Consider the following 13,516-nt stretch of genomic DNA (forward strand, 5'->3'; position numbering starts at 1 on the left):
GTATCCCAATGAGCAAACAAGAAAAATAAAGCGACTTTCAGATACCCGATGGGCTTACAGGTATGATGCTTGCAAAGTAATCAGATAGGTTGTCTGCTGAGGTACATGTTCTGCAAGATGTAGCAGATGACTTAAATGGAGATGGGGCTATTGATGTAAGAGGGCTGATATGCCAAATAAATGCTAATTTTGTTATGAGATTAGTTATCATGACATATTCTTGGTAAGATAAATCAATTGTCAAATATGCTACAGTCAACTAACCTTGACATGGTAAAAGCTGTAGAAATAATTGAAACTAACAGTTCAGCTTGAAGAGACGTGTTCAGATCCATCTTCTTTTGATCCTTTGTGGGATGAGGTGGAGAAGAGTTCAACAGCTCATGGTTTTGATACTTCAGAGTGTAGACCATCAAGGAAACGTAGAATTTCTACAAAATTGCAAGGAGTTTGTTGTTGTTGATACTATTGGAAAACAGTCAAGAAGCACACACTTTGACCTCAGTGTTAAGGATTTAGCACGAATTCCCTTTTTTTTTACCTTATTGTGGGCCATATGTTGTCAGAAATGAAAAGGCGTTCAATATTGAAACCTGCACACTTATGAAAGCGTTACTGTCACTTAACATACAAAGTACGGAATTCTTATCTTTCGAGAAAATGTGTGGACTTATTCATGCCCATAAAGCTAACACTGATGATCTCAAACATGAGCTGTAATCTGCAAAACTCATGTTAGAAAGACGCTACAAGGACGTAAGTGACACTGAAAGGTCTAAATCATTGTTAGACTGACTGAAAATTCTTAATTCATATGAGGAGGCATTTCCTGAACTCTGCAGACAAGCCAAAATTTCTGAAGTGTTACCTGCGTCGTCAGCTTCAGCAGAGAGAGAGAGAGGCTTCTCTGCTCTGAAATTAACTAACACTACTCTCAGAAATGCAACGGGCAATGATGGATTAAGTAATCTTGTTGTGTTATCAATTGAAAGTATGACAGATAAGAGACTAGATTTAGAGGAATTTGTAGATGGGTTTGCAGAAAATATTGTTAAAATGAATCATGTCGCAGTAGTCTGCTGCTTCATCACGTATAATGTATAGCAAGCAATTTTTAAATTTTGTTACTTTCAATATACTATATATTATATATATATATAATGTATTCATTATATTATATACATACATACATACATACACACACACACACGCACACACACACACACACACACACACATCATATATATATAATATATATTTCCTTCATACCATTTAACTTTTTATCAAGAGTACCTGTTACGCAATACACTGATAAAAAAATCTATTTTTTTCTTGTATTTCCATGCTTATGTTTTACAATTTCTATACGCAAAGGAATTAATGTTTTGCATAGCTCACTTTATGTTTTTCAGTTTCATATCTGTAATTCCTATTCTGTAATTACGTATCATTATAATGTACCTGATTTCTGTACAACTCTGTTTTAATTGATACAATATAACAGAATCACAGATACCTGTATAATGCCGGAATATCCACCGCGTGTCTCAGAATATGCCTTAATACACCTTTCATATGGCTTCAGAATGCCTCTGAATTGATCGCATTTCAAAATTTTCCTAGCTACGCCACGGTCTACTGATCAAGTAGACAAAAGCTCCCGTCTTTTTAGAATTTTTTAATGCACCTCTTACATAAGTGTGGACTTTTATTACTTCAAAATATTCCAATCAAGTTATGGTGATTTTTGAGATACTTGTCAAATATCTCCGGCTTAATTATTGCGTACACATTGAACTCGGTTAATCCGAGAAAAAGTTACAGCTAAGAGGCATTACAACTGATTCGTGCAACTGCCACGTCCAGGCTTTGGTTAAGATACATAAATAAACAATAAACTCTGAAAACTCAGCGCCAAGGCTTGGACCAGGGGGAACCAGGCAGTCGCCGCTGATGACTCATTAGGTAGACCTATGCAACCACACCCCTACTCCATGTCCCCTATACCCCTCAATAACTAGGGACCACTAAAGTGAAAAAGTCCAGGGAAAGCCAACTAATAATGTTATCACCTAATGGAATAGAAGATAGAATTTATGCCAAAGGCCAAGCACTGGAACCTATGAGGTCACTCGGCGCTGAAACGAAAACTGACAGTAACAGAGGTCTGAAAGGTGTAACAGGAGGAAAACCTCGCAATTGCACTATGAATCGATTGTTATGAAAGGGTGGAAAGTAAGATGGAAGAAAGATTATGAAAGGAGGTGCAGTAATAGGAATGAAAGGGGTTGCTGCTGGGGGCCGAAGGGACGCTGCAAGGAACCTCAAGCACTGCCTAAAGTGCACTGCATGAGGTGCACTGACGGATGACGCACTAACGCCCGAAGAGGGATATCACCTAATGGTGTAGGCCAATACTCAGCAACCAAAAGCTTTCTTATATGTACAGCGATGTTTGCTCAAATGTCACAAGTTTCAGCTTTCTTTTTCTACTTGTTCTACCCTTACCAGAAGACATTTCTTATGCCTGATGTCATCAGCTTCCTGCGGTCTTTAGGTTCCACGACAAGCACATGTGACTTGAAATGCCTCATACCAACGCCTTTGTTTTTTCTGACCTGTATTTCTGATTATCTATGTAAATATTTTCTAGTTAGAGTTGTCTTTACATTTTTAATTGTATTTCATTCTATAGAAGTTTGCTCAGTAAGTCATAGGCCTTTAATGAAGCTAGCTTGTTTTGAACAATACATATCTTTCACGTCGTAAGACGGAACGACGTTCTTGAAAACATGTCCACAGGGAAAATTTCACTACTAATTTTCAATTTTTCTTAGGGCCGTATCTCTAAAATTATCACTAATTTACTTTTTTCATGTGCAACACTGTGTATTCACAAATTACTGTATATTTTCATTAAAATACAAGAGAGAGAGAGAGAGAGAGAGAGAGAGAGAGAGAGAGAGAGAGAGAGAAATAACTCCTTACGGTTTCAATAGATTGAAATGAATGTCTGTAGGCAACTTTTTCCCCCTCCCATGAATACATATATTTCTCCAGAGAAGAGAGAAAGAGAGGACTGTGCAATTATGTTTGTCTGTCCATCAATTCTTTTGCTGAGAGCGAGAGAGATAAAAGGAAGAAATAGAAACACCAAATGTATGACAAGTATCTTGTGGAGAGAGAGAGAGAGAGAGAGAGAGAGTTGTCCTTACAGTATTTAAAAGAGAGAAATGGAATGATTATTGTATTTAAAATACTCAGATATGAATTTTGTACTTTTAGTATTATTATTGGAAAATATTAATGATAAACTTATTACATACACGTCCATGAAAATGATCTATCTCAGTAAGAGAGAGAGAGAGAGAGAGAGAGAGAGAGCGAGAGAGAGAGAGAGATTAATAAAACCATTAAATTCGTTGATCATTGTATGGCATTGTTAAGTTCGAGTGTCACTCGAGTTGAGGTGGGGAAATTGATACAGAAAAAGACAAAGGGAAGAATTTTCTTTTGAAATTAGTTATTGTATTATTACTACTTATTCTATTATTATTATTATTATTATTATTATTATTATTATTTGAAAATATAATAAACACGTGCCCATAAAAATTCTCTCATCTCAGTAAGAAAGAGGAATTATCCTTACAAGTGAAATGGAAAGGTCATTTTCATCTCTTTAAAATACGACCATTATGAATTTTGTAATTAAAGTTTTATTATTATTATTATTATTATACAAATGAAATTATCAATAAACATTTTACATACTAGTATCATAAAAAATTCTTTCATCTCGGTAAAAGAGAGAGAGAGAGAGAGAGAGAGAGAGAGAGAGAGAGAGAGAGAGAGTGTTTATCTCTCTCTGTTCTCTCAAAAAATACTTATAACGCTTCCAGCGAAACAAAGAGAGGGAGGGAGTTACCACTATGACCCATTATTTTCTTGTGTGGCAAACAGGAGAGAGAGAGAGAGAGAGAGAGAGAGAGAGAGAGAGAGAGAGGTTAACCTTAATTAAAAGTGACATGGATAGATTAGTACGTATTGTATTTCTTTAAAATACTATCACATATGAATTTTGTAATTACAGTTATTATTATTATTATTATTATTATTATTATTATTTGGAAGTATTAAAAACAAATAGTACAAGTACATAAAAAATCTCGAGTCTCAGTAAATGAGAGAGAGAGAGAGAGAGAGAGAGAGAGAGAGAGATGTCAGGACCACGTGATTGCAACACTGCAGCTCTTCCCCAGATTTTCCCCCTCCTGGCTGTCACAGAACTTGATATATCTGACAGTTTTAGTACCTGAATCTCCAGAAAAGGTTACTGGAAGTTACTTGAAGAAGACTGGGATTTCCTTCATTCTTCCATAATTTTTGAAATATAAGCTAAAATCTTACTAATTCACTATGGTATTTTCTTTAATGAATTGATATTATTGCTGTATAAATTAATATTAATATTTGAAAATAGTAATCATTTATTTATCATACTAAAAAACATACATCTTTGTAGTATAGAGAGAGAGAGAGAGAGAGAGAGAGAGAGAGAATTATAGTGATTATTTTCGTTGGAAAATACAAAGAGAGAGAGGGAGAGAGAGAGAGAGAGAGAGAGAAACTGTGCTAAACTATAAAGGATCTTATCTTATCATAGTATGTGTTTTTTAAAAGTATCATAAACTCAGAGCGTGGGAGCGTCAGCGTCGTAACCTCGGAACAAGCGAACAAGCGTTGTAACCCAGGGTGGATTTTTCAATGAATATTTAAGAAAAGGCGTCGTAACCTCGGAACGTCGTAAGCCGGACCCGTCGTAACCCGGGGACCGCCTGTATATATATATATATATATATATATATATAATATATATATATATATATATATATATATATATATATATATATATATATATTATATGTATAGTATATATATAGTATATATATTCTATATAATATATATAAATAAATGTTTGTCAATGTTTCCTTCTGTCTCTAGGCATGAATTTAGCGCATGAAGGTTCAACCTTCTCTGCAGACACCAGGGATCATATGCCACCAGTGTCTGGTATTCCTTGTTGGTCACTCATTCAAGTAGAAGAGAATATGAGCTGGAGTAGTACATGTACTAAGCACGTATTTCTGCACAATACTATGCTTGAGCACACCTTTCTGCATACAAGTACACCATACAGTACAATCATTACATCTCCACACGAAATTTATCCACCTCTTGTCCGTATTGTATTACACTTCTGTTGTCATTCATATACATTTGTTTAAGGTGGCGGATACATATGCATTATCCCTGTTGACGCATTGCCCTTTCTATGCATCGTCATCAGCGAAATAGATTACCTTTATAGATCACTTTCGTAAACACTGGTTTGTGTTTCCTTGTGCTGACGGACTACATCATGAATCCATTATTCATTCACAGGTCGTGAGGAATTAGCCATTGAAAATATATTACGAACTACAAGTGGTTAATTTGGAATACAACAGAATATAATATAGAATTTAGGCCAAATGCCAAGCGGTTTGGCCGATGGGGTCATTCTGCGCTGAAGGAGAAATTGACAGTGAAAGGGTTTGGAAGGTGCAACAGGAGTCAAAACTCGCAGTTGCAATTATGGGTTGGGTGAGGGTGGAAAGTAAGATGGAAGAGAATATGAACGAAGGTACAGTAAAAGGAATGAAAGGGGATGAAGCTAGGGGACGAAGGAACGCTACAACGAATCTTAAGTAATGCCTGCAGTGCACAGCACGAGGTGCACTGACGGCACTAGCCGCCTACGGTGTGTGGTTATTTTGCATAAATATAAAATCCTTCTACAGCATTGGATTCGAGTTACTGTTAAATGTGGACACAGACAAATAAAAGGGATATTTGCATACCGGATTATCTACAGTATCTGCAAAGTGCGCTTTCCTGTTTAGCTACAATCCTGGGATTATCAGAGTCACGGGCCGAACAAGGGAAAGGCCCCTGCCAACAAACAACATTATCAGAGTCGACATCCGGTGGTAGTGGTCTCTCATTTGTTTCTGTTTGCCATGTCCACTTTTCTGTGAGGTTTGGTTCTCATTCTGTTTGCTCTGACCCTCTGCCTCATGGTTGTTTGAAGTGTCACTTGACTCTGTTTATTTACAATAATTGGTATCGAGGTTTTGGGGGGGAGAACCGGAAGTGACGTGGTATCTGGCAATAGACGCCAAATGAAGTTCGCAGAAGCAAAAGGCTCATGAGCTTAGTCAGGCTTTCTCATTTCTGTCTTTTGTTTATTTCAAACCTTCTTTTCTTATTTTTGTCCTTTGTTAACAATAATAGACTGTAAATTTTGCTTCCAATAATGTAAAAAAGTTTTAATGTTACATTTGTTCTTGTGTTGGCTCCCCTCACTCTGTAGCTTGGTACTTTTCGTAAAACATTGCTTTCAAATCTAATAAAGACTTTTGCTCAGATTGACTTTTATCCTGAATCCTGATGTGTTTATTGATCTTTCGTGTTATTATTGCAACAGCTTTCCGAGATGGATGCGTGAAGCACAGATCCAGAGGACTACACATAAATACCTACGCACTAATAGCTACTCAGAGGAACGCCGCCGACAACATTAATATTTTATATACACTTTTGGGCAATTCAGGCTTACTTTAAGCGAGTCCATTGCACTGGCTCTGATTAGCCTTCGAACAAGTACAGTACAACAAAGATATACCTGTCAAAGTCTGTGGACATGCTAAGAAATCATTAGTAATCAACTAATCTCAAATTGCTTTAAAGAATTTTGCTCTTGTTCCGTTCCATTCCCGGTCTTTACATTAGTTGCTATATATTCCATGCAGATTTTTACTGTTCTTCTGTCGTTACATGGCTCTTATCTCGTTTATTCTTCAATTCTACATCAGTTATTTCTCCCGAGTCCTTACTATTTCTTTTTCTTATCATGTGAACTTATATACAAATACAAGTAAATGGGTTATATGCATTTATGCATACACACAGGGGATTTGTTAGGTTAAATTTCAGTGAAATGCTCAGATTAGCAGAGAAATGCTTAGCCATAATATAAAATTATAATTGTCATTAGCATTTTGACATGTGATTCAGAATTCGTTTCTCATTATGAAGAAACTTGCATCGACTTACGGCTTCTATAAAGCAAGATCTACAAGAAAGCTTCCTACTTCACTTACGCTTGGCCATCTTCTCTGCAGGACTCTGGAAAATTATTTGTCTTCGCCCTTTCTTGACTGCCAATTGCCTTCTCCAAGGCAATTGGCAGTCTGGCATAAGGCCCATTTAGCAACACTTCCGACTTATGCCTTCATTTCTTTCCCCCGGTAGGCTCATTTCCCGCATTTTATTTGTTGATGTTGAGGGTGTAACAGCTGCACGCTTTTCCATCTCTAGTGGTGTTCCTTAAGGTTCTGTTCTCTCACCTTCAAAATTCAAGTGAAGATGCAATGCATACTAACCTAATACTATTCTTCTAGCATTTAAATACATTTTTATCCACTTATTGATTTATAAATTTATATTTGTTTCATTAGTGAGCTCTCTTCTTTCCGTATTTCCCTTTGCCTCGTCTTACTTCTTCCTTATGAACACATTAATATTCTTTGGAAGCTTGAATTTCAAATCAATGGCCCCTTTGGTGGGCTTGTTCCATTGAATAAGGTTCGTCTTCTGAATAATATAATAATAATAATAATAATCTTTTCCTCCAATTTAATAATACCCCTCTCTGGTCTACCTCTTCGATTCATGTTTTCGCTGATGATTCAATCCAATACTTTTTCTCTCCATTCACTTTCATAACAACTTCTGATCATGCAGTCTTGAATAATATTGTCCTTCTCCATCTGATCTGAGCTCACCTGAATGGGGTTTCAATAACTTGTCACATTCACAGCCTCCAAGATAAATTCTTTTGAAACATACAAAGCGATGCTGTATCTACCTTTTACTATTATAATACATTAGCAGGTCAAAAGCCAGATAGAAATTTCAATGACATTGGCTCCGGATATTTACAATCTGCGAGAGAAAATATATGAAAACAAAAGTATTAAGGTTACTTCCCTTTGCTTAATGCAAGAGACGATCTATCAAACATATCCCAAACTTTATTACCTATAAAATAGTGTAAAATATTATCCGGTTAAAAGACCATGTTGGAAAAGTGAAATGACACCAGGCGAACGGATGCAACCATCCACTACGACGCATCAGGGGAAACTGGAATGCAGTCGCAGGTATTCATTAAAAAACAAGAACCGTCTGTTTAGATTCATTGAATAGACTGGAATTTGGAAGTGTGCCTTGAAGAGAACGTAAGGCACACTCGGAGAAACAGTCCACTGACTTCGAAGAAAGCGGCTTCGAGCGAAAAGACAATGTTGAAATCAATTTAAAAAAACGAAAGACAGTATTGCAACTTTAGAATGAGAAGTACGACGGCAGCCATTATCACTCGCTCCGAGATCAGAAACAACAAGGAACTACGAAGCGATGGCATTCGACCAACAAAAGGTCAGAGCGCTTCTCTCCTGCTTTATAATTCATTGTTCTCGTAACCTGGTACAGATAAAATCACCAATTAAAGTTTTTACGACACAAATTCTTGCTACTGTCAATTTCGAGAGGCGAAAGCGAACAGAGGCTTTACGGGTTTATGATATTTCAGGGAAAGAAAGATGAGAGAAATACTCTAAATAATTGCTAAGTGCTTCTGTCTGTAGTAAAGACGTCACTGATGAATACGGTACCACTGCAAGTAACGACAGGAACATTAGACAGGGTCAAGACGACAAGTCGCGACCCCAGAGGACGTTACGGATCATCCAGATTTTCTGTCAAAGGCAATTGCTCATGAACGATGTATTGTTATTATCATTATCTCAGAAGATGAACCCTATTCCTATGGAACAAGCCCACCAAACGGGCCACTGACTCGAAATCCAAGCTTCCAAAGAATATGGTATTATTATTATTATTATTATTATTTATTATTATTATTATTATTATCTCAGAGGATGAACCCTATTCCTATGGAACAAGCCCACCAAAACGGGCCACTGACTCGAATCCAAGCTTCAAAGAAGATGGTATTATTATTATTATCATTAGTTATTATTTATTATTATCCTCCGAAGATGAACCCATCCCCTAGGAACAAGCCCACCAAAACGGGCCACTGACTCAAATCCAAGCTAAAAGAATATGGTATTATTAGTTTATTACATTTTATTATTATTATTATTCTCAGAAGATGAACCCTATTCCTATGGAACAAGCCCACAAACGGGCCAATGACTCGAAATCCAAGCTTCCAAAGAAATATTCGGTATTATTATTATTTTTTATTATTATTATTTTTATTATTATTATTATTATTATTATCATTATTATTATTATTATGATTATTATTATATAAATAATTATATTTCTATTATTATTATTATTATTATTATTATTATTATTATCTCAGATGATGAACCCTATTCCTATGGAACAAGCCCACCAAAGGGGCCACTGACTCGAAATCCACGCTTCTAAAGTATACGATGTTCATTAGAAAAAAAAGAGAAAAAAGTACGCGATACAAAAAACACGTAATTCAGAATAACTATATATTTTTAAAATCGGGATTCTTAACGTTTTTAATGACATGAAGAGACACGAAAGGAGAGCTATTAAACAAAGGCTCAATTCATTTCAATAACAAAGAATAATTTTTCATTCCTATAATTATTCATTCCTATAATTTTTCTTTATGTCACCAGTCACCTTCTGGGGTTTATCCTTTGAAAACTGGAAATAAAATTCATCGTATTTCACGTTCCTCATATTTCATATTTCTTCTTATGATATGAACGTGCAAACGGTAGCCGGGAAAAGAAAAAAAGAAAGAAAGAAAGAAAGAAAACAAAATGATCTTTTCTTCGCTCAACCTAATCATTTGCGAGGCGATGTTAATTTAACTGTTGCAAAGGTGGATAAACCACTAACAAAAATAAAATGTTCTTGTACATTAGTACTTATGTAATGAAATATATCTGGAATAATCAACACAAACATATGAGTTAATAGAAATAAATTTCTACCTCAAAACGGGAACGAACTCAGGCTCTAAAATGGCTTCTATGGGTTAGTCGTTGGTGCACCTGCCTTTCATGTGAGAGTCCAGGGTTCGATCCCGATGGGAGCTTGGAATTAAATGATGAACCTCTCCTGGCAATCTTTTCCCGACGACGAAGGTTGAAACAAAACAGCATCATATCAATTTCCCTGGACATGATTCGTCATTCTACACTGCCACCCGGCCGTCCATATGCAACACTTGCGGGTGTAGCCAAGTACTATAGTAGGCTCACATCAACCGTGCATCTGATGTTTAGGCCAGTCCCTTACGACGCTCCTGATTGGCTGTTGATCAGCCAATCACGGGGCTGGAAACTCTCAGTCTCTCGAGAGAGTTCACATAGGCAGGATGTATGTTCCACCTCTCCTGAAAGATGTATCCCTCAGGAAAGGTGGAACATAGATCCTACCCATTTGAACTCTCGAGAGAGACTGAGAGCTTCCAGCCCTGTGACTGGCTTATCAACAGCCAATCAGGAGCGTCGTAAGGGAATGGCCTAGACGTCACATGAACGGTTGATGTGAATCTACTATAGTACTAATGAGAAATGAAGCTGTCCTTAGTCTCAATCGTGACATGAAGCGGATTAGTGAATGGTGTTGTTGGTGGGGTGGGAGGCTGAACTCCAGTAAAACGAAAAATGAACATTTAACAGATCTCGTACTGATTTTCCACCGAATCCTGCCCTTCGGGTAGATGGGATTCCACCCAATGAGTCCGGAACTCTGACCATACTGGGTGCATCCTAAATGAGATACAAAGCCCACAAACGAAACGTCCTTTGATCTACCGCCTGTTCAGGAGAACACCTGAAGAACAAAGGCACGACGAAAAACATTGGCTGGAAGAATGCAGAATGATAAGGTCGAACGAGCGCTCCATGGGGCGAGGAGCGTCTAGCTAACGAAACGCTCCTCCCTCCCTCCCTTGGGGAGACACCACTGCTCTTCTCCATTAGGAGCCTGATGCATATATAAAGAGAAACAAAGTAGCCCAGATAGCAGTGGATCTCTCACAGTCTGAGCACCAACAAGCATGAAGGTACTAGAGCAATGGCGAGATTCTGACTGGTCTCTGAAAGCCGTTGACTTCTGCTGAAGGCTCACCTGGAACACACTTACTCATTCTCCATTCGGTCACCTTCATTTTGCTAAACTCAGGGTTTATCTTAAGGTTACGTCCATAGAAAGAGTTAAAATTACAAGGATTTGTACTGCAGCAGACAATAGTTAAACTTCTTGGGATGCCACTGATAAATTAGCCTGATACTGAATCTTTTTGTTTCACACGTAGCTGCCCTGCGGTAGGCAATGTTAATGTTAGCCCTTTGACATGATTTTTTCTATATTTATTCTATTAATTAATATGCAACAAACAAAATAAGAGAGAGAGAGAGAGAGAGAGAGAGAGAGAGAGAGAGAGAGAGAGAGAGCCCAAAACATTAAGCAAACATCAACAAACATGAATGTATTGTTTTTCAGGCCATAATTCTCGCCTTTTCTGTGGCGGCTGCAGTAGCCATGGCCGATGTGGGCTTCAGCCACCAAACCCATCGTACCAATCCCCTGTCTCAATATTCCTTGCCGGTTGCTCGACCCCACCCCCAGTATTCAGCCCCAGCTCCCCAGTTCAGCGACGCCCCAGCCCAGTACAACTTCCAGTGGGACGTCAACGACCGGTATTCTGGTAACTATTATGGACACCAGGAACAGAGGAACGGACCCACTACTCAAGGAAGGTAAGGCAAGGAATATATATATATATATATATATATATATATATATATATATATATATATATACTATATATATATATACATATATAATTTGAGAGATGTAATGCTAGAGTTAGAGCAGATTTTACATCTTTGCACTGATTTATAGTATTCAAGGCGAAAAATGCCATTTTAACTACATTTCAATATATTCTGAGTGGCTTATGAGCCTAGTACAAATCTGTGAAGTTAACTCACAAACATCTGCATTAAGGTTTTTCAGGCATGGACAGAGCTCTGGCATTTACGTTGCTCAATCTGGTATCTCCATCAATTGAAAATATTTCTCCCGTTATAACTGAATATTAGTTGAAAAATGTGTTATATTTTTACTCTTTACAGGTACTATGTCAGGCTCCCCGATACTCGCCTCATGAGAGTCGATTACTACGCTGACAATCACGGCTTCCACCCTTCTGTTACCTTTGAAGGGGAAGCTCAGTATCCTAGGGCCCAAACTCAATCCTATCAAGCCATCCCTGCCTTCAGCCAGACTCTTGTCCGTTCTGTCCATGCCCCAAGTCAGGCACATGCCCAAGCTCCTAGCCAGGGGCACGTCCATTCCACGTATACTTCGACCCAACCCAACAAACAGTCTATTCATGGGCACGTCCAACCTACACATGAAACATCGCAAGACTACCAGTTACCTACGTTGTCATATTATCAACCCAGAAAATAGTAAAGACTTGATTTTACGAGAATCTCCACTGTTCCTAGTTTATTTAAACCAGGATGTCATACAATTGTGGATGCATTACCAAAGAGGTTGTTACCCAAAGAGTTAGAAACACTATTGACCATCAACAACGCTTACTAGACACAATTTCACTGTATCTCACTGTGACTGTGATTCCTCCGAATTAATTTTTTAATACGATCTACTTATATTTCGCATGATGAACTGGCTGCCCATCAGTTCTGTATCGTTTGTAGGTAGTCTCGGGTCTATTTCCTGACTTCATAATCAACATCCTTCGTTATTTGCTACAGATCATCAGCACTATCGCCTTTTTGTCTGTTGTTGTTGTGCAGCTTCGGTCTTTTGTTTTGAATTATGAGTTGTTTGTTATATTCACAGAGAAATCTGCTGTGTATTAAATACTCGAATAAAATATTTACTTTGTTTTTTAAGCACAATTCTCGTTTTCTTGGCCATACAGTCATACATCACTATGACTTCTCTCGAGTGGTGCTCAAGTTAAGAAAAAAAAATTAAATACATATATAGTATATATATATATATATATATATATGTGTGTGTGTGTGTGTGTGTGTATTTATATATATATATATATATATATATAGTAAATAATACACATATATATTTATATACATATATATATGTATATAAATACATATATACATATATACATATATATATATATATATATATATATATATATATATATGTATTTATATATACATATATAATATATATATATATATATATATATATATATATATATATGTATATATACATATATATATATACATATCTATATATATATATATATATATATATATATATATATATATATATATATATATGTATATAAATACAAGAAATTAAGGATTACTTAACT

At 36.7% G+C, this 13,516-nt stretch overlaps 1 protein-coding gene across 1 annotated transcript; it reads left to right on the forward strand.

Moving 5' to 3' along the window:
• The first annotated feature begins 11,159 nt into the window (after window positions 1-11,159).
• LOC135216970 (cuticle protein 18.6-like) lies at window positions 11,160-13,070 on the forward strand. The gene is made up of 3 exons (XM_064252503.1): window positions 11,160-11,197; window positions 11,638-11,894; window positions 12,273-13,070. The coding sequence occupies exons 1-3, from the start codon at window positions 11,192-11,194 to the stop codon at window positions 12,610-12,612; spliced, it is 603 nt and encodes a 200-aa protein (XP_064108573.1). The 5' UTR covers window positions 11,160-11,191; the 3' UTR covers window positions 12,613-13,070.
• The last annotated feature ends 446 nt before the right edge of the window (window positions 13,071-13,516 follow it).

The sequence above is a fragment of the Macrobrachium nipponense genome, chromosome 7 (assembly GCF_015104395.2).
Source record: "Macrobrachium nipponense isolate FS-2020 chromosome 7, ASM1510439v2, whole genome shotgun sequence".
Lineage (NCBI taxonomy): Eukaryota > Metazoa > Arthropoda > Malacostraca > Decapoda > Palaemonidae > Macrobrachium > Macrobrachium nipponense.